The sequence below is a fragment of the Mus caroli genome, chromosome 5, assembly GCF_900094665.2.
Source record: "Mus caroli chromosome 5, CAROLI_EIJ_v1.1, whole genome shotgun sequence".
Lineage (NCBI taxonomy): Eukaryota > Metazoa > Chordata > Mammalia > Rodentia > Muridae > Mus > Mus caroli.
The window spans coordinates 38420172-38442012 of record NC_034574.1 but is presented as its reverse complement, the minus strand read 5'-3'; the positions used below and the strand labels follow the sequence as shown (position 1 = coordinate 38442012).

The following is a 21841-nucleotide window of genomic DNA, read 5'->3' as shown; positions in this document are numbered from 1 at the left end:
TTAAGTCTTCCCACAGTGCTTTAATGCTGAAATACCTTATTTCTTTTCAATCTGGACAACACAGAAACTAACAATTAAATGAAGAAACATCAGACATTCCAAGTCCCTCTTCCCATTTTGCTATTTCCCTCTTCTATGAGGGTAGCTAAGGTGCGTGATAATGTTTGTGTGGGTGTAAGAGGATATACCCACAAGGTGCATGCATGTATGTGCGAGCACATACAGACAGACACACACACATAAACACACACTCACACACCTGACACAGCCTATGCCTTTGTCCCTGTCCTTCCAGCATTTGTTGTGAACACTGTTCATTTATGAGAGCCATAACACAGTACTCTATCCTAAACAGAGATCTGTCTTCAGAGCCTTAGTCCTGTCTTGTGTTTTGGTGGTGTGCAATGGTGGTCTTAGTGGGTAGGCTGTAGTGGGAGGTGGTGGCGGTGGCTGTTCGTCGGCTCCTGTGCTGCTGAGGACATTGGATCCTGGCCAACACTTTTTTCTTTCCCTACAGCCTTGGCATTATATATGGCTTTGTGGCTAACCAACAGACGAGGACGCGGGTCAGAGGGACCCAGAAACTGGCAGAGAGCAATTTCAGAGACTTTCAAACACTCCTGACTGAAACCTCAAAGGTAAAAACCTACAGCCTGAGCGTTCCCTGGCGCTTTGTGTGAGCTGCTCTGAGAACCTGTGTGTGCATTTAGCAGCTCAGACAAGCCTTTTAAAAAGTCAGTGAACCCACGTGGAAAGCCATTGCCCTTTAATGATGCAGATGAAGAAACACAACCAGAGAGTTCACAAAAGCATGGAAATATGGTTTCCATAGCTTTAAGATATAGGTGTCTTATTTTGCTCTATTTTATTTAGGCATAACAAAAATCATTGCACATATAAAAGTACCTAACAATTTTAAGTGTCTCACTGTGGGTTGCTTTGTTTTTTGTTTGTTGTTGTTGTTGACATTGTTGGATGGATGCTCTTGCCTTTGGTGGGTATAGTTAACTAACCCCTTATCATTTACATAATTACTATTAAGATAGAATTCACTAGCTTTATGCACACCTGCTTATTATTATCTGTGTAGGTATGTCTGTCTACTTAGGAAGGACTTTCTTTTCTCTCTGTCACACACACACATACATACACACACATCTCTCTAACACACACACACACACACACACACACACACACACACACCATGTCACTTTGGAAGACAGCAAGCAGAATGGCTGAAGGCAGTGATGGGCAAGCCTCTTTTGTCCTCATCCGAGGAGTGTGTTGATGCCTATACCCAATATGACTTGGAAAATATCTGAGCAGGAACCGGCCTAAGCTTCGTGTGAAGCTCATGGATATCCGGCATTGGTGGGGAGTCTCCCCAAAACAATGGATCCTTGAACAAGGTGTGGCATTCTGAATTGACGCTGTCCTTAAAATGCTGTGCATCAAGTGTGTCAAGAAGCTGGAAGTAAAAGGCAGAGACATTTGGGAGGTGGAGAATAGAGAGCTTAACCCTGCCAGGCTTTGCAGGTAGCACTCGTAGAGCTACCTTTCTGCCACCATGTAAACAAAGGCTCATGCTTATCATGTGACATCTTAAAGATTCCACAGAACCCCACCCCCACCCCCCCACCCCCCAATGCCAAAAGTAACACCAGTGCTCCTGAAAACTAGGCTGTCTCTCATCCTTTTATAAAGAGAGTAAATTCCTCCGGCTTTGGGGAAACAACCTGGTTGAACATATATGAAGACCTCTAACAAGTTTTACAGATAATTGAACAGGCAACTGACAGACAGAATATAGCTGTCTCCAAACAGAGCAAGACGTTTCACCTCTGGCAATCAGGGAAATGAAAATGTAAACTCTGAGTTGTGTTCCCTGGGAAGGTTGGCAACCCTAGTAGAATGTTAACCCAGCCTCACAGAGAAGCAGGCCACCATAGATGAGACCAGTCAGGAACAGTCAATATCATGGACTCACGCATCAAAACTTTAGCAGGTCTTCTTGTTCATTGTTTCTTGAGTCTGGGCTCTCTGTGACCTGTTTATCACCAGAGGAGCACAGTGGACATGACCTTGGGCTTAGTTGGAAACATCTAGGAGCCTTGCATCGAGTACCTATCAGCCTTTCTTTGATGGTGATCCTAAGGATATCTTGGGAAGATACCCAGGCTGGTCACTAAGAAGATGCAAGAACGTATGGAGAGAGACAGACCCACCTCTGATCATGCATTCAGTGCTCACCATGATCCGTCTAGCTGGTCCACAGAACCATGAGACATAAGACATGGCCACAGCTAGTCAGTTTATACTTAGTAAGTAAGCACAAGAGATAAGTTTGTATGTAATAGGCGGTAAAATGTGGGAGTACCAGATGAGCGTTCACCACCTCTTAGCTATATCTTTTTCACAGTGCTCAGAGTTAATATTTTTTTTAAATCTTAAGTTTTAAATACTATCTTTGTATAATGACTTTGCACCTCAAAGGGCAGATGCCATGTAACTTTCTTTTCCAGCAAATTGACTATATAGTGGAGCAGTGCAACAACACCAAGAACAAGGTGTTCTCAGACCTGGATGGTGAGTAGCACTGAAAGATGGTTTGCACTTTTGTTGTTACGGCTCAGAAGATGCCTTAGCTGCCTCCCTCCTATAAAGCACAGACCAAAAGAGGAAGCAACTGAAGGTAGGAGGAAGACGGGACAAGCTGTAGAACTACTGTATGTTTACCACTGGACATTGGATGGTTCAAATCCAATCTTTCCCAGAGAGATGGCTTAGTGGTGAATAGATCTTGTTGCTCTTGTAGAGAACCTAGGTTTTTTTTTTGTTTTTTTTTTCTCAGTACCCACATGGAGGCTCACAACCATCTATAACTTCAGTTCTAGGATATCCAATGCCTTCTGCTTTCCTCAAGGACAGCAGGCATACATGTGGTACCTGGACATATACACAGGCAAACACTCATCCACATAAATTAAAAAAAAAAAAAAAAAAAAAAAAAAAAAAAAAAAAAAAAAAAAAAAAAAAGGGCACTCAATGTTTAACTTCAGTGTCACAAGTAGGGGGACTTAGGTTTCTGTTTTAAAATTTTACTTTGCAGGGCCAGGTAGTGGTGGGGTACACCTTGAATCCCAGAACTTAAGAGGGAGAGTTAGATATATCTCTGTGAGTTCAAGGCCAGCCTACTATACAGAGTTAGTTCCAGGACAGCCAGGGCTATGCAAAGAAGCACTGCCTCAAATAATAATAGTAGTAGTAGTAGTAATAATAATAATAATAATAACAACAGCAGCAGCAGCAATAACAATAACAACCAAACAAACACAATTTTATGTTGTTTATTGCCAAGCCTTTCCTTTAGTCGTTTTTCATGCAGAAGAGGATGTTCAGCCCTTGCTAAGTGCCTCATTAAATGGGCTTTAGAAATAGCCTGGCCCCATTCTTTGCTGGACCACGTCTCGTTTTGAGTCCACGTGCAGCTTGTTTAAGTGGTTATGAGCACCAGGTGACATTTGTCAGCATTTATTGGCAGGAGTGGGGAGGGGCCGTGGTACTGATATCTGTGGGCCAAGGCAGAGGACGCTTCTCACCATCCTGCAGTGCACAGGACAGTTTATCCCCAGCAAAGCAATGCCTACTCCCAAATGTCAGTGGTATTGCAGTGGAGAAAACCCAGTGTAGATGCAGAGCTGCAGACAGTGGTAGACTCCTGGGGTGTGAGGAGAGCTCGTGAGAGCTGAAGGAGAAGCAGCCCTGGCCTCATGAACACCTTTGCTTTGAATCCAGGCATCGGTTCCATGCTGGGAGGCAGAATAAAGGACCAACTAAAACCCAAAGTAACTCCTGTTCTCGAAGAGATTAAGGCCATGTCAACAGGTAAGCATGGTGGCAAAGGTGACCAAGAATAGCCCATCCTGGCTTCCTGGCTTCCCAGGGGTCACTCACTTTGATTTGCGTGTTCTCCAGTGGGTAGGGATGAGAAATATAATCTGGCCATGCAAAAAGGTCTGGCAAAAAGACAAGAGCTGCCTCAGTATGTGTATTGGTTTTTTTTTTTTTTAAAAAAACTTGTGTTAAACCTATGGTACTGGAAAAACAAAGGCATTTGAGGTAATGGCGACCCAATTTGTTAGGGGTTGGCTACTTGGTTTTGTAAATAAAGTTTTATCAGAACACAGTTGTGTGCATATGCTTATGTATGGTTGATGGCTGGTTTTGTGCTGAAGTGGCAAAGTTTTTGGTTTCTGAGAAGATTAGACCCACGAAGCTTATAAGTCATTTACTATCTGGACTTTCAACAAAACATGTGTTGATGTGTTGGGTGTGGTAGCAAGTCTGTAACCTTGGCATTAGAAAGTCAGGGAAACCATGGCTCTGAGGCCAGCCTGGGCTACATAGGAGTTATGTAGAACCTTGAATCAAAAAACAAAAATGGGTTAAATAATTAATTAAAGGGGACGGCCTTTTGAAATCTTCAGATATCAATTCTGTCCATCCCCAACCATTTCCTTTGTAGGCTAGAAACCCAGAAACTAAGTCACTCTTTCTTTCTTTCTTTCTTTCTTTCTTTCTTTCTTTCTTTCTTCCTTCCTTCCTTCCTTCTTCCTTCCTTCCTTCCTTCCTTTCTTCTTTCCTTCCTCTCTTTCTCTCTCTCTTTCTCCCTCCCCTCTCCCTCTCTTCCCCTCCCTCCCTCTCCCTCTCTCCTCCCTCTCTTTCTTCCCTCCCTCCCTCTCTCTCATTTTCCTTTGCTTGCCTCTGCTCTTCTCACTCCAATGTCATTTCCTGGGGTGAATGATGTTCATCTCTAGCTTCTTTTTCTTTTCTTTTTTATTTTTTCTTTTTGGGTTTTTGAGACAGGGTTTCTCTGCATAGCCCTGGCTGTCCTGGAACTTACTTTGTAGACCAGTCTGGCCTCTAACTCAGAATCCACCTGCCTCTTCTTCCCAAGTGCTGGGATTAAAGGCGTGTGCCACCACTGCCCGGCTTCTTCTCCTCTTCTTGATAACATCATTTATTAATATTGTGTATGTGAACACGCACGCATGTACACCACTCATCACATGTATGTGAACACGCACACATGTACACCACTCATCACATGTAGCACTCAGAGGTGAACTTCATGAGGCTGGTTCCCTCGCTTTTTCTTTGAGAGAGTCCCAGGGATGGACCTTACTTTGTCAGACCTGTACAGCCAGCACCATTACCCTGGAGCTACTGTGCCAGCTGCTTTTCCTCCTCTAGAAAAGATAATACTAATTTCCAAACAGTAGCCTACCTTTAAGACCCTTTTCTTTTTCTTTTTTTTTTTCATTAATTTTCTCTGTATGAATGTTTTTGCCTGCATGTATACATATATGCACCATATATGTGTTTGATGTGTGGAGAGATCAGAAGAGGACATTAGGTCCCCTTCCATCTGTAGTTAGAGTAAACCTCCATTGTAGGGAACCAGGAACCAAACCCAAGCCTTCTGTAGCAGCAGCAGCAGCAGTGCTGAGATATCTTTCAGCCCTCTTCCCACATTGTATTTTCTTTGTGCTTCTCATATTATTAAAGCTCGTTTTAAGGCCAGCTTGAGTAAGTTAAGTCTCTACTGTGGCCAGCAATGTGTCGTCACATCTGCTCAATGAGCCATTCCAGTAATGGGATTTTTTTTCCTCATGTGTTATGAGGTAGAGAAGACCACTTGGACATGGGTTCAAGCCAATGGAAAGTCTTCATTAGCCAGCTGCCGACCACACTGGATATTTGACACCTGAGTGTCATCCCAAACCTTTCTCAGAGAGAGCATTTAGGTACAAAAAACCAAATCCTCAGTTAGCAAGAACAGTTAGTCAGAAGCAGAACGACAGAAACCAAAAAGCGAGGTTACATTTTGGGACTCTTTCCAGAATTATGGACTTTGATGGATTAGGACTTTGTTTTAGCAGCCCACCAGTTGGGTCCCAAGGCCCAAATAGTACTTGTATCATGGTGTCAGTTTTGCTAAGTTCCGGGGGTCTTTTAAGGTCTAAGGGTCTAGAACACATGGACTATATAGAGAGAACAGAAACATAAAAGTTGACTGAGAACATTACATGTGGGCTGCAGGTCAGTCCACACAAAGGGAAAGAGGTTTGGACTGGCTAATGTTGATTGGCTGGAATTAAGAATTAAGAGTTGAGCTGAAATTAAGGATCTGAAAGGTCTTTGCTGCTTTCTTCAGATGCATGCAGTCTGGGATCATGGGATGACACTGAGTTATTTTAGGGGCATAACATGCTTTGAAGTTCTTAGAAAATATGGATTTATAATCATTGGGCCCTTCCAGGGACATGACAGGATAGTCCTCATTAGCTAGAATATTTCTAGACAGTGACTAAATAAACACAGGCTTCCTGGGCCATCAGCTCACTGTATCACGTGCCTTTCTTCGTTTCTCCAGTGAAAGTAACTGAAATCAAAGGACAGAGCAATGAGATAAAGCCAACTGAAGCCAACACGTGTGCTCTCTTGTCATCTTCTTGCATTCTGTTCTGTTTAATTCTACGTTCCTTGTCTTTGCTAGTGGTCAATAGTTTTTTTGAGTTTCTGTACATGATAGGGCACAGTAAAAAAGCTGCCAAGATGGTCCCTCCATTATTAGGGGGGAAGGTTTTATTGTGGGTAAGAGAGAGAAGATATTTAGAGGCATCTGGAAGAGTCCAGAGCAGAGAGAAAAAGTAGACTGGACATGGCCAGGGCTGTCTCCAAGAGAAGCAAAAGAGCAGGGTGGGTGTGCCTCTCTCTCTCTCTCTCTCTCTCTCTCTCTCTCTCTCTCTCTCTCTTTCTCTCTCTCTCTCTGTGTGTGTGTGTGTGTGTGTGTGTGTGTGTGTGTAAGAATCATGTGGCTTATAAGGATGAGCAGCTGTGGGGTGAGAAGCCCATGAACAACTGGGGCAGGCCTTGGAGTTTTAGGGTAGAGGAGGTGGTGAGGAGAGTCAGGATGCTAGTACAGGTACTTTGGAATGAACAAGTAAGTACTTAGGAGTAAGGGCTGAGGGACCCTGAAGGCCAGCACAGACATTGCTATGGTGATAGGCATCATAGGTATATGTCAATGGAGACCCATGTGTGCCTTCTGCAGGAGGGAAGGGAAATGACTCCTCTGGGGGATGGGAACCTCTTTCACAAGTTCCTGAGGAATGCTGGCTTTTATGTAGCTGTCAGAAACCCTTCTATGGTCCAGCGTGAGCTCATTCTTGGATATATGTACTTTCTGAGATCTAACAGTCTGTGCTTGGGCAGGGTCTTGGTGGATGGAAACTGTGCACAGTTGACTTCGGGCAGTCTCAGTGACAGTTTAAACATTATTGAGGTATGGTTGGAACAAAATCAAGAGCAAAGATTAAAGCAGGTTTCGAAATATTTTTACTTGGGTAAGGTTATAGAATTGGAGACCTGGTCAGGGGTTGTACACCCCAGTACCGGAAGCTTAGTCAGGCTAGTTAACATCTCTTAAGAGCTGAGGCCTACCTACCACCTGTGAGAACAAAGCCTAAACCCACAGGGTGTCAGGGTGATCCAGCTCTCTAGGAGCTGGGTAAACTGAGGCCCCTTAGAGTTTGCCACAGATTGATATTCTCTCTGTCTCTCTCTGTCTCTCTCTGTCTTTCTGACTCTGTCTTTATGTGTGTGTGTGTGTGCCTGTGGCCTGTGTCTTTCTCTGTGTGTATACACTCTTGTTTGCCAGGGATGAGAGGAGTCACCAGTTGTTTAAGGGAATCTGCCCTTTTTTGAGTCACTTCTTTGCATCCCGATGTTCTCATATCTGTTTTGTGAATGATAGAGGAAATGCCTGATAAGGAAGATTCACCTGGCCAGAGAAGCACAATAGCTCCTACTTTAACTTTTTTGCCTTTTCTTTGTGCCATTCTAAGTCACTGTAGAAAAGAGATTTTATTACCTCCTTAGTCTCCAGCTGGGATTCTACACTCTAAACAAATCAGGAAAACAAAGATTAAGATTCTGTTCTGGGCCTCAGGGCTCACCACAGAAAACTCAGACTTGTTGCCTTTGAGGAGTTTGGTTTGACTGTTCTAATCATCTTGTCTCCTGTGTACCATGAACTTGGTGGTACTCTTGACATGTGTGTGTGTGTGTGTGTGTGTGTGTGATATTTTATTTATTTACATTTCAACTGTTTATCCCCTTTCCCAGTTTCCCCTCCTGAAACACCCTATCCCATCCCCTCTCCCCTTGCTTCTATGAGGGTGCTTCCCTCACCCACCAACTCCCAACTGCCCACCCTGGCATTCCCCTACACTGGGGTATCAAGCCTTCCCAGGACCAAGGCCCTATCCTCCCATTGATGCCAGATAAGGCCATTCTCTGCTACATAGACGGCTAGAGCCATGGGTCCCTTCATGTCTACTCTTTGGTTGGTAGCTTAGTCCCTGGAAGCTCTGGAGGTTCTGGTTGGTTGATATTGTTGTTCTCCCTATGGGGCTGCAAACCCCTTCAGCTCCTTCAGTCCTTTTTCTAACTCCTCCATTGGGGTCCCCATGCTCAGTCCAATAGTTGGCTGTGAGCATCTGCCTCTGTATTTGTCAGGCTCTGGCAGAGCCTCTCAGGAGACAGCTATATCAGGCTCCTGTCAGCAAGCACTTCTTGGCTTCTGCAATAGTGTTTGGGTTTGGTGACTGAATATGGGATGGATCCCCAGGTGGGACAGTCTTTGGATGGCCTTTTTATCAGTCTCTGCTCCACAGTTTGTCTCTGTATTTCCTTTAGACTGGTGCAATTCTGGGTTAAAATTTTGGAAATGAGTGGTGGCCCCATTCCTCAACCAGGGGCCTTGCCTAACTTCTGGATACGGTCTCTACATGTTCTCCCTCCCCTTTGTTGGGAATTTCAGCTAATCTCATCTCCATAGGGTCCTGGGGGTCTCTTGCTTTCCTGGCATCTAGGATTTGCTGGTGGCTACCCCCAGTTCCCTATCACCCATTGCTACACAGCTCTGTTCAAATTCCTGATCCTCTGTATACCATCACTGTCTTCTCTCATACCTGATCCTGCCCCCCTTTTTCCCCTCCTCCTCCTCTCTTTCTCCCAAGTCTCTTCCACCCTCTACCTTCCATGAGTATTTTGTTCCCCCTTCTAAGAAGGACTGAAGCATCCACACTTTGGTCTTCCTTCTTCTTGAGCTTCATATGCTCAAGAAGACCATAAGCATGCTGATTCATGTCCATCGCCATCTTCCTTTCTCTCTCTCCTGAGACACACACACACACACACACTCCCCCTCCCTCTCTCTGCCCTCTTAGCACTGTTTCCCTTTTCCATGTCCAATCACAGGCCTCCTCTGCACTAATGTAATTGGACAAGGAAAACCCTGCAACAAGGGTAGACTCCAAATTCTTCACCCCCATGTCTTATCTTCAGGGCTTACTTAGATAACTCCTTCCCTTCAGGTTTACATATCAGTGTGTATTGTTTCATCAATTTTTAAAAATTTGAAAGTTAATAAAAAATAATGGGGTTCATTATGCCATGTTTTCTTCTTTATATATTTACTGTGTGTCTGTATTTATTTTGTGAGTGGGTGGGGGTACAGATGTTAGACTCCAGAGGACAGCTTAAAAGAGTTCATTCTCTTCTACTATGTGGATCCCAGGGACTGACCTCAGCTTGTCAGCAGCAATCACCTTTACTTTGTGTGCCATCCGCCAACTTTCATGATAGCTTTTTTCTTAAGTATGTGTAATGACTTTTTATTGACCTCCCTCAAGACCTTCACCTGCCACCTGCCCATTTCTGTCTGGTAAATGGTTGTTCTCTTAATCCTCGTAGCCCGTGTACAGATGTAGTTGATTCTTTTTTTTTTTTTTTTTGAGACAGGGTTTCTCTGTGTAGCCCTGGCTGTCCTGGAACTCACTCTGTAGACCAGGCTGGCCTCAAACTTAGAAATCCACCTGCCTCTGCCTCCCGAGTGCTGGGATTAAAGGCGTGCGCCACCACGCCCGGCGATGTAGTTGATTCTTAAGTGAATTAAACTGCTTTGTTGACCTGATAGTGGTACTTCAGGTGTCCCCATTATGTCCCTGAGTTTGTGCTCGACTCCTGCTTAATAAATGAGACCTGGTGGAGAGGAGATGCACTGGGTGAAGGGACTGGCAAGGAGCTCTGGTTTCTCTTGTGTGTCCTGTCCAATTGTCCTTTGCAGCTGTCTGAGCTCATCTTCAGGATTTTTTTTTTTTTTTTTTGAGATACTCTTCTGGCCAGTTCTGATTCTAGCTATGTTCTTACAGCCATCAAACAGACCAAGGATGCCCTGCAGAACATGAACAGCAGCCTGAAAAGTCTCCAAGATGCAACCACCCAGCTCAATACCAACCTGACCTCTGTGAGAAACAGCATCGAGAATTCACTCAGCAGCAGTGACTGTACTTCAGATCCAGCCAGCAAGATCTGCGATAGCATCAGACCAAGCCTAAGCAGTCTGGGGAGCAACCTCAATTCAAGTCAGGTGAGTGGGTGTGAGCACGAGAGGAAGCTCATCAGGGCTAAGACTGGGTGCACCTGCTGGGTGCACAGTGGCTTGGGGTGGCAAGGAGTAACACCTGGTGCTCTGGGACTCTTTTCGGGACCTTTAATCACTTTTCTGGAATGGATGCAACGGAAGTAAACAATATGAAGGAGAGGGGGCTGTTGAAAAGTTCTGTGCCATTTGATGGCTTATTAAGGTAAGTTCAGATAGAAAAAGAGCAGAATACAAGCTCATGTTTAAATAGTTTTTAAAACTTGGCACACTGGCATGTGGGAGAAGGCTCCACAGGTTGGAGCACTTGCGGCTCTTGCTGAAGACTTGTGCTCAGTTTCCAACACTTGAGTAGCTCACAGCTGCCTATAACTCCAGATCCAGGGACTCCATTGTCCTCTCCTGTTCCCCACACGCACTGCATTCATATGTGTACACACCTCCATATGCACATCCAATACACCTATGTAAAATAAAATACTAAAAGCACCCCAAAACAAGGCATAATAACCACATACGCTAGAATGGACAATTCCATTACTTTCTAAAATTTATCTCCCATTTGAGATGCGATGCATACAATTTCATATTTGTGATATTAATTATAATTAATATATTTAGCTATATTACCATTCACTGTCTATATAAAATAACATTTTAACATACTTTTTCTCACCTTCATATTTTATGAGTTGATTTTTTTTAAAGACTTCACATATACTATCATTGCATATCTGCTGAATTATTTTGGAAATTATAATAGGTCAGTTCTATTTTAGCTATTTGGAATAGATCTTTAGAGAGGATAATGTTTTATTCCTTGTTGTTTGCCTTTTTGAGACAGGGTCTCATAATAGCCCCATACCTGCCTGGAACTTTTTAAGCAATCTAGGCAGACCTCAAATTTTTACCACCTGCCTTCAGCTGTCTAATGCTGGGAAGGCAGGCATATACTACCACACGTAGAACTATTGCTTTTTAATATGACTTTTGCACATGTGGGAAAGTTGTAAATCCATGGCACTCCTTCTGTGGCTTTGGATACCATTTCCAAGTGTTCTGCTTTCCTTCCTGTTGTTGTAATACAACACTCTGACCAAAAGCAATTTAGGGGAGAAAAAGGTTTCTTTGGCTTACACTTCCAGATCACAGTCTACCCTTAAGGGAAATAAAGGCAGAACTCAAGCAGGAATTTGAAGCAGAAACCACTAAGAAACGTTACTTGCTGGCTTGCTGTTACTTACTTACATAGCTTTCATATACAGTCTGCCTAGGGAATGGTGCCCCCTGCAGTGGGCTGGGTCTTCCCACATAGGCTCCTAATCAAAATAATGCCCCACTGACAGGCTCTAGGTCAGTCTGACCTAGACAACCCCTCAGCTGAGATTTCCTTCTCAGGCGACCGATGCTTGTTATGTCAAGTTGACAGTTAAACTGGAGGACACTGACGTTCAACAATTTGTCCCACTTGCTTTATCTGCTTCTTCATACTGTTATACAATATTGTATACAGTTCTTTTCTTGAAAACTACGTTTGTGGTAAAATGCTGACCTATCCCTTTTATAGCTAAGTAGTTTCATGTTTCTAAACTTTGTGTAACACAGTCATCAATCATCATGTGCACATCAAAGTTAGGACACAGAACACAAAACATTACTCCTGTCCACTCTACATGGTGTCTTCTGATGTCAAGTTTTTAATGAAAATTCCCATATCCTGCCTGGCTTGGAGTGGGCTGAAGTGGGACACAGAGTTAGATGTAGAGGTAGCTTTAAGGACTGGTGGTTTCAGAGATAGCTTTAAAGACTGATGGTCTCTAGCCTTCTAGCTTTCTAACTATACTGAGTGCTTGCCAAGAACTTCTTTAAAAAAAATCCTAAAAACTTTCTTGATTCTGTGGTTAAAAACCACGGGCTTGAACAATTAGCACCTGTTGCCTAGCAGCGGGGAATTAAGTTAAAAATGTATTGCTAGCTCTCCTTTCTCTGTCCAGGCAGTCAGAATTATTACATCCCAGGAACCCAGGGAATTATTATATTCATTTAATAATGACAGGAAAGGCATATCAGCTGCAAGGAACAATCCTGACATGAAGTCTCTTTGAACCTTGCCATCAAACTCATCCATCGCAGACCATGTGAAAATGGTGGGCCACCTCCAGAAAGGCCACCTGCTAGCCTTAACGAATCCTACATGGCTCCTGACACTTCTTTGCAAGTCCTGATCTTGTGTTGTGATAGAATTGTGTCTTTCTTTCCTCTTTAATATGGGGTTTGCTTCTCAATCTTTTTGTGTTGTGACATTGGCATTTTTGAATATGCCACTTGTTCAAGGGAGTGGCCTTCAGTTAAGTTTATGTGTGGCTTCTCATAATGAGACAAGTTCTCCACATTCACCAAGAACCTCTTTCAAGAGTTGGTGGTGTGTCCTTGATGTGTGTCATGGTGGGAGCCCCAGGGCTTGAGTCCCAGGTGCCAAGAGCTATTCTACTTGGAACCCACTTGTAATTCTGGACTTGGAAAACTGGTTCCAGACTTCTATCCAATGAAACCACCAGCTGCATTATTTGATTTTAGTATTCTTTGTTTGTTTACTTGTTTGTTTTGTTTCATGTAGAGGAGCCAACCCAAAGCCTGGTGCGTGTTTCACTTCATTTAGACTGTCGTCTAAACCCCCGTTTTACTTCTAAAAGTGATTTTTATTAAGTTTGCTTATAACTTCACTAGATATGTTCAGCACTAGCAATTGTGCTAGCAGCCACACATATTTTACCTGTACCTCATTAGCTGCCTACAGCAAGACTGAAAACGTTAAAAATCAGTTCTCATAGATGCCACTTTGAACGGAATACGATTTCCCCAAACCTTATTCTGTTTCATCCTGAGACCTGGATATGAGATGAGTCTGTGTGTGTGTGTGTGTGTGTGTGTGTGTGTGTGTGTGCACCAACACATGAGCATGTGTGAAGGTTAATCACCTTTTTTATTATTTCTTTCATAAATTTCCAGCTCCCATCAGTGGATAGAGAACTCAACACTGTTACTGATGTCGACAAAACGGATCTGGAGAGCTTCGTCAAAAGGGTATGCTCCTTGGAACACCTAAGGTAGCTTACTCTACATCAAGGGCAGTCTAGTACATAGGAACATAGGAAGCAGTGAGATTATATGACGGCCTTGACCTCTGCGTTCTTGGGCTTAGTTGAGGGTACAGTGTAGACTTAACCTTATTCTTGAGACAGAGTGCTGCCCTGCTCTGCCCAGGAGCTGCTCTACTGACTTCATTTTATTTATTTCCTTTCTAAACGTTATGCTTTTTCATAAACTATGCCCTCAGCCTGGCACTCACTTCTCTCTCCCTCTCCTTTATCTGTGACTTGGTGGTTTTAGCCTTTATATACTTTCTCTTTTACTTAAAAACAAACAAACAAACAAACAAACAAAAAACCTTGTATGTTTCCCCCTTGAATGTCTTTGCTCAACATCTTTAATGTACCAATGGTCCGTGGTTCTTATTTCCTTGGTGCAAACAACGGCTTTATCTTTCTTCGGACTTTCCAAAAGACTTTCCTCTAGGCTGAAAAGCCTTTGAGTTGATCTCTGATTTATCCAGTTAAAAAAACATCGTCTTGCCAGGCGTAGTGGTGCACGCCTTTAATCCCAGCACTCGGGAGGCAGAGGCAGGCGGATTTCTGAGTTCGAGGCCAGCCTGGTCTACAAAGTGAGTTCCAGGATAGCCAGGGCTATACAGAGAAACCCTGTCTCAGAAACACCCCCCCCCAAAAAAAAAAAAAAACCAAAAAACCATTGTCTCAGCCTAGGCATATGGATCAGCCACACAACACTTGCCTAGCAAGTGCAAGACCCTGGGTTTACTGCACAACACAAAAAAGCAGCACTTTTTTTCTAAAGGGCCCTTCTGTTTAGACTCCTGATGGTTATATTAAGGTAATTTCAATCGTAAGATAACTGTTATATCTTAATTTTTCTTCTCTACTTGATATAAAATGGAATACAAGCCAACTTATCTTCAATTCATTTTGAAATATTTTTAGGGGTATACGGCAATTGATGAAATACCCAATACAATACAAAACCAAACTGTGGATGTCATCAAAGGTAAGAGTCATACATACATCAAGGTTTTTCTGTTCCTCTCTTTGGTAATGCTCTGATTGGTGGGTATAAAGGAAGGGCTTGTTATAAATGTTATTGTTCTCTTCTAGTTAAAAAAAAAAAAAAGTCTGTCACTATATCCTATGGAATATCAGATATTGATATGGAGTGCCAGATATAGAATGTCAGACATTTTGATTATGCCATTATGTAGTCAGTGGTGATATAGATAAGAAAAACACTTAAGTTCATATGTAATGTTTGTTGCTATATGGTAAAGGTATCACTGGGTGGTCACTCCCTAAGTGGGCTCTTCTGGGGCTTACAACCATTGCGATTTGGAAGGTCCTGTTATAATGAGGGGAACGCCACCCCCAGATTGTTATATTTATGAGATGACAGTACAGAAGAATTTGTCTTTGTGGAAGGGGTTTCTTTCTGTCCATGGTCCTTTAGGTAGAAGTTTAGAGACTCAGGTCTATGCCGAGGAGATTTTAGGAACTACTGAACTGTGCTACATTTAGGTTATGGTGCTGGGGAGTGAGTGTAGAGACTGATACAATACAGGAAGCTCTTTATACCAAGCAGGATGTGCACTTGGCATTATTTGCCGGAAGCCGAGTAAGATTATAGCCTCTCTCTGAAGATGGTCTTCCCAGTACTTCCTTTATCCTCTTACCATGTGATTTTAAAAACATGGTGTTCTGTGTTAGAACCTGGACAGATGGCTCAGCAGTTAAGAGCACTGGCTGCTCTTCCAGTGGGTCAGGGTTTAGCTCTCAGCACCCACATGGCAGCTTACAACCATCTCTAATTCCAATTCCAGGGCATCTGACTCCCCCTTCTGGCTCCTTTTGGGCATTGCATACATGTGATGCCGACACACATGCAGACAGAACACCTATACACATAAAGCAAAATAAATAAAACTTTATAAAAAGATAACTAAAGGCAAGTTCCTGTTCCTCTTAAGTGACATCTGAAGGCTACTTACTGCATGCTGGATGCCTCATAGCTGCCTGCTTACTAATCTTTGTGTTTGATTTCTTGTTTCTCCTCCCTGGACCTCTTCCTGCCCATACGAGCAGTCAGTCCTCTGTTGTAAGTGTGCTGCATGCATGAGCTAAGCACGGCGTTTCCGGTGTCATTGCTTAAACAAGATTCAGCGTCATCCCAAGACCAGACAAGTGCCCATCTCTCAGCCTGAATGTTAGTTTATTTTTATGACGTTAGTTCCCATACTTTGAGCCTTCAGTCCTAGCCAGAATATATATATATATATATATATTTTAAAAGTGCCTACTTTGTGCCAGGCTCCTCCTCATGTTGGAGCTGTGAGAAAATATTAGGCATGGCCACTAAACTATCCTTAAACCAGTCATACACACAGATCCTACTCTGGCAACACAGAGTGCAAGGTAGGCACAGTGGGGAGGTAACAGTAGGAGCCTTCTTCAAAAAGCGCACCCTGCACATTGAGACCTGAAGAATACATTTGACTAGAAAGAGCTTCAGCTGCCCCTCAGTCACCAACACTGTCATGGCTGTACCTTATCTCCTAGGGCGAGGGCAAGACGGGCCCTTAAAGATCTGCTCAAAGCAGACTGGATCTTCATGTCACTTCCATTGAAGTGGCCTGTGAGACCCCGCAGCTAAGAATCTTCAGAAGTTTTTGTACAAGAGCCCTTTGGGGAGGCTCAATGAGGTAGTAAAGAGGTCTCCAAGCACGGTGTGCTCAGCTGCTGTCTGTTTCTAAATGTCAAATCCCTGTGGAAAACACGTTTTCAAAGGTTCCCATCCTTTTAGTCTACAGTCACATTTGGAAGCAAGCCTCAGACCTCTCCTGCTTATGCAGAGTCCAGCAGAGGGCTAAGAGTTTGGAGAGCTTCGGCCCTGTTTACCTTGGCAGTTTCTCTTTCTCTGCTAGCCAGGGCCAGGAGACCTTTAACTATTGTGTTTGTTCGTGGCACATCTGGGTCAGAACCTAACCTCTAGATTGGTGGGAGTGCTGGTCCAGGTGGCACAGTTTGAGCAGGAGGCTGTGATCTAGGATCTGTTGGGCCAGAGCAGCACATTCTAGAAAACTGGGGTGTCCTTGGATTTAAATCTCCACTCTGGGGATCCGTTATGGATCTGAGTGGAAACTGAGCATAGAAATTGTGTTGTTTTTGACGTGTCAGAAACACAGGTGGACTTCTGTAATAAGTCTCCAGTTGGATGAGTCAAGCAATTTATTATTATTATTATTATTATTATTATTATTATTTAGGATTTTTAAAGATAGGGTTTCTCTGTGTACCAGTCCTGCCGGCTGTCCTAGAACTCACTTTGTAGACCAGGCTGGCCTCTTACTCACAAAGATCTGTCTGCCTCTGCCTCCCAAGTGCTGAGATTAAAGGTATTGTACCACCACACCCCAGCAGGCAAGCAATTTTTAAATGAACAACTGAAATCACTTTTTCAGGAAGTAATGCAAGAGACTTATTCCCATGAATGCCATTTCTTCCTGTTTTTAGTCTATTTCTCCTCCACTTCCCTTCTCTCTTGTTCCTTCTTTCCCTCCCTCTCCTTTCTCCCTACTCATCCCCTCCGCACACTCCTATGCCTTTGACAAAAGGTATTCCCTATATGGACCAAGTTGTCCTCAGATTGGCTGCAGTCCACCTACTTCTGCCTTCCAAGTGCTGGAATTACCTTATACCGCCATGCCTGCCACCGAAGCCCTTTCTTAAGTAGTGGGATTTTTATTTCTCCTGTTCCAGAAATCATATGATAGGACTTTTTTAAAACAAACAGCAACTTTCATAAAGAGAACGATGGGTCAGCAGTTTAACCCAGATGAGCCCCTGGGTCACACTAAAGACAGAAGTAAAGCAGACACTGCCTTGGTGAGGGAGCTGAATATTAACAGACAGGCTTGGCACTCAGTAGGCATACCAGCATTTTAGTCACCTGACCCCCCCCCCCCAACCTTTTTTTTTTTTTTTTTTTTTTTTTTTTTCAAGAGATTGGCTTGACTTCAGTACCATCTCACTAATTCTGTGCTTAGATTCACTGTTTGGTTTGGCCGTTGCGTGTAGATGGTCTTTGTGCTTGCTATAGAATCTTACTTTGTTAGAAACTCACATGAGGAAAACTTAAGTGACTTTTCCTTGTATCCAAACGAGGTCTCTGTCTTCTCTGTTTGAGAGTGAATGACTGTGGTCCCTTTGTTTGCAGACGTCAAAGCAACCTTGGACTCCATTAGCTCCAACATTAAGGACATGAGCCAAAGTATTCCTATTGAGGATATGCTGTTACAGGTCTCCCATTACCTTAATAACAGCAACAGATACTTAAACGAGGAGCTGCCCAAGCTGGAAGAATATGACTCGTACTGGTGAGTGTCCCCTTGGAGCTGGCAAAAGAGGGGCATGCAAAGCTTGCTTTGTATGGGTCTAAAACATGACAGAATCCCACAATGACCTTATGGAGTCAAATGGTGCTGGTGTGAGCAACCCCAACCGTGTTCCTTTATGAAAGTCGAGGGCCCTGGGGAGATGAAACTTGGGTAAATGGCTTGCAGTACAAATGTGGGGACCTGAGTTTGGATCCCTAGGACCCATTTTTTTTTACCCATTTTAGTAAAAATAAGTCACGGAAGAGGTGCAGTGTAACTCTAATACTGGGGTTGGAGGGGAGCGGTATTGTTGGATCCCTAAAGCTTATTGGCCAGTCAGTCCAGGGCCAGTCAACTGATGAGATCTGGCTTTCGTGAGACATCCTGACTCAAAAATTAAGGTGGGGAGTGACCGAGGAAGACGCCTGACGTCAACTTCTGCCCTATAAAAGCATATTCATGCCTGAGCCATGCGTACTCCCCCCCCACACACACACATTCTAAATGCCTATGGTTTCTGAGTAACAGTGACATTCATGAGACACTCCTTGTTTAAAAGGAAAAATTGAGGGACTGGAAATCCTTGAGCCACACAGCTAACACTTCAGTTGATTGCTTCTCGAAGCTTTGCTATAGTTAGTAAGCCAAACGCGTGCCGGGATCTGGAAGTGTAACCGTAACCAAGAAGGGTATTTGGGAAAATGTCCTCATTGATTTGTGAAGCAAATGCACAGAGGCTGGTGTTTTCTGAAGGGATCTGTTCTTCTGAGCTGTGATGTGAGGCCACTAGGTTCGTATCTGAGCCAGGGGTTGGGGGACTTGTGGGAGCTTCTGTGCCTGGGGCTTAAATAATGCAGGTTGTGTGGTTGGACCTGGAGCGTGAGAATGGACATTCCAGACAGAGCATGAAGAGGGAAGGACTTAGGGGTTGCACGGGGAGTGAGGTGTACTTTCTTCTCTCAAGGGCGCAGTCTTAGTGTTTGTCCTCTGGAGAGCTTAGAGGCTCTCTCTCTCTCTTGCCTGGCTTCCTCTTTTTCATGAGTCCACAAGACAGATAATAAGATTGTCGCCTTAGGGGAAGGGATGGTTCAGTGTGTTCACTAAGCATTTTATGCACGATGTTTCCAACAGTGTTTCTGACGAGTTATGTCTGTGCATGGCTGTTTTGCAGATAAGGATTTCCGTGCTCGGAAAAGGGAAAGGACTCCTTTAAGGTCACGCCATCTGGCTGTGCCCTAGATCACTGAAATGGATAAGCTTCTAGGGGCTCATATTGCATTTCTTTTGTGGGGCTAGGACACCCCAGCAGACACTGGGACAGACATCTTGCAAATTCATTGTTGTTTCACAAACAAGACAGCATAGCACATTTATCTGTCTGCCCCTTCCACCTCCTCTCCCGTCCTTCCTCCAGCCTTGCTTGGAGACCATAAAGCTTTTGTTTTGTTTTAAACTATTTCAACTAATCATTTTATTCATTAATCCTGAAAGTTCTCTGAAGTGGGGCTCCCTAGTTTATTTGATTTGGCCTTCCTCATCTCTGGAATGAACCTCCCACAGAATGACTGCTGGTAGCTATTAGTGTAATTACCAACATTGCTTTTAATTGAATGAAAAGCTTTAGTGTCCACTTCTGTCAGGAGGCCCCAAGATGAACAGAAACTGCTGTGTCTTGGTGTCTTCAACGCTGGGAAGCATTCTTAGCCTTGAGTGCTCCTCAGCTTCGGGGAAAGTTGGTGCACGTCCCAGGAATGCCAGTAAGACCTAATTGAGGCTCCATTATCCTAAACCATCTCCCGGGACCATTACAAAATGAAGTTTTGCATTCTGTAGACATTTGATTTAGGATGCTCATAAAATTGTAAATGTCTCATGCATCGGCCACACAGAGTATTTCTGGTTTGGCCAGGAATATTCCTGTAACCCCAAAAGAGATTTCATAAAGGGAGAGGAGCTTGCTATGCTTTCTCTGTCATCTACCTAAACCATTGCCACAGCTTCCAACACTAAGAAATGCGATAGGGCTTGAATGTCTCAGGTGTGTTTTGATCAGAGCCCTGAGGAAGCTTGGGTCGGCTATGAGCCCCATGTGATGCTTGTGTGTGTTCACTGCTACCATAGAGAGAAGGCACCACACAGCCAAAGGAAAGTGTATTGGCTGATTTGGTTAAGAAGCAGGAGTAGAAAGGGCTCTTGTCATGAAGGCTTGCCCTCTGACGTTAAGTGAACACGACTACACCAGCCTTAGCCCATGTTCAGCCAATATAGCTGTCTTAGTCAGGGTTTCTATTCCTGCATAAAACATTATGACTAAGAAGCAATTTTGGGAGGAAAGGGATTATTCAACTTACACTTCCATACTGCTGTTCATCACCAAAGGAAGTCAGGACTGGAACTCAAGCAGGTCAGGGAGCCGGAGCTGATGCAGAGGCCATAGTCCTAACTGACTTGCTTCCCCTGGCTTGCTCAGCTTGCTTTCTTATAGAACCAAGACTACCAGCCCAGGGATGGCACCACCCACAATGGGCTCTCTCACCCTTGATCACTAATTGAGAAAATGCCTTACTGGATCTCATGGAGGCCTTTCCTCAACTGAAGCTCCTTTCTCTGTGATAACTCCAGCTTGTGTCAAGTTGACATACAGAACCAGCCAGTACAATAGCCATTGCCCATTTGACATAATAGTGGGGCTGGAGACAATACCCTGACATTAAAGACAACTCACAACCTAACGTTGTATGCTAACACTACTTTTTTTTTTTTTCCTGCAGGTGGCTGGGTGGCTTGATTGTCTGCTTCCTGCTGACCCTCATTGTGACTTTCTTTTTCCTGGGCTTGCTGTGTGGTGTGTTTGGCTATGACAAGCATGCCACCCCAACTAGAAGAGGTTGCGTGTCCAACACTGGAGGCATCTTTCTCATGGCGTGAGTCTTCACTCCTTTCTGTCATACGGGTAGAAGCGTGAGGAGGAGGGTGGTGCCAAGTGTGCTATTAAGGAACCTGCAACCTCTTGGGCTCACACTGGAGCCTCTGAAGTCACATTGTGCGTATATGGTGGGCTCCTTTCTAAAGCAGCTGTCACAAGAATCTTCTCGAGCTGCACAACACCCTTGGCTCCTTCATTATCTTCATTCACTCACCCACTCACGCATGAGAAGCAGAGACACCATTGTCCCCTGTTAGCAGTACTGCTAACCCCAAACTCCAGGGACTTGATTTAAAGCAGGGTTTGATTTAAGTTCCTTAGGATTTAGATGAGTAGCCTGAATTAGGGACCAGAGTAGGTGATAAGTACCTGATAGTGGGGAGCCTGTGGCAGATAGGAGGGACTATCTCTGCTTTAAAGCTATCCACATGTAAGTTCAGGTATTTGGATGAGCTTTCCTGTGGGATATTGAGACAAAGAAGAACAGTCTGCCCAAGGATGGCACCAGGCGGCAAACTGGGATTCGGGTGCAGTGGCAATGAATGTGTCACCAAGGAAGCTGGCTGGACTTCCAGTGCTCTCAGTGAGAATAGTACTAGGATACGTAAGCAGGCCCAAGGGGAAGTAAGGATTGGAAAAACCTCCTTTGGGAGATGGAGAACCAAACTACCAAACCATCGGCTTGCTTTCACTGTCTCTGGTATGAGGAGGAAGACCTGAAAGCAGGTGCCATACATTTCTCTGTCTCTTTAAACACAGATTCAAATCAGGTTTTTTCATACTCTGTGTTTCTAAGTATGGTCCCCCAAAACAGGCTCTAGTATCATGTACCTTCATTAACTTTAATGTAGATATGTCTAAAAGTATTCTTTTTTTTTTTTTTTTTATGGTTTTTCGAGACAGGGTTTCT

At 43.9% G+C, this 21841-nt stretch overlaps 1 protein-coding gene across 4 annotated transcripts in view; it reads left to right on the top strand.

Annotated features, from left to right (window-relative positions):
• Nucleotides 1–21841, top strand: part of Prom1 (prominin 1) — a 107386-nt gene that overhangs the window by 53706 nt on the left and 31839 nt on the right. For all 4 annotated transcript variants that reach the window (XM_021161787.2, XM_029477913.1, XM_029477915.1 and 1 more), the window contains exons 5-12: nucleotides 518–638; nucleotides 2523–2586; nucleotides 3796–3885; nucleotides 10281–10498; nucleotides 13520–13594; nucleotides 14566–14629; nucleotides 17846–18005; nucleotides 20777–20929. In XM_021161787.2, coding sequence (XP_021017446.1) covers nucleotides 518–638; nucleotides 2523–2586; nucleotides 3796–3885; nucleotides 10281–10498; nucleotides 13520–13594; nucleotides 14566–14629; nucleotides 17846–18005; nucleotides 20777–20929 — 945 coding nt within the window. The remainder of the gene's footprint in view (nucleotides 1–517; nucleotides 639–2522; nucleotides 2587–3795; nucleotides 3886–10280; nucleotides 10499–13519; nucleotides 13595–14565; nucleotides 14630–17845; nucleotides 18006–20776; nucleotides 20930–21841) is intronic.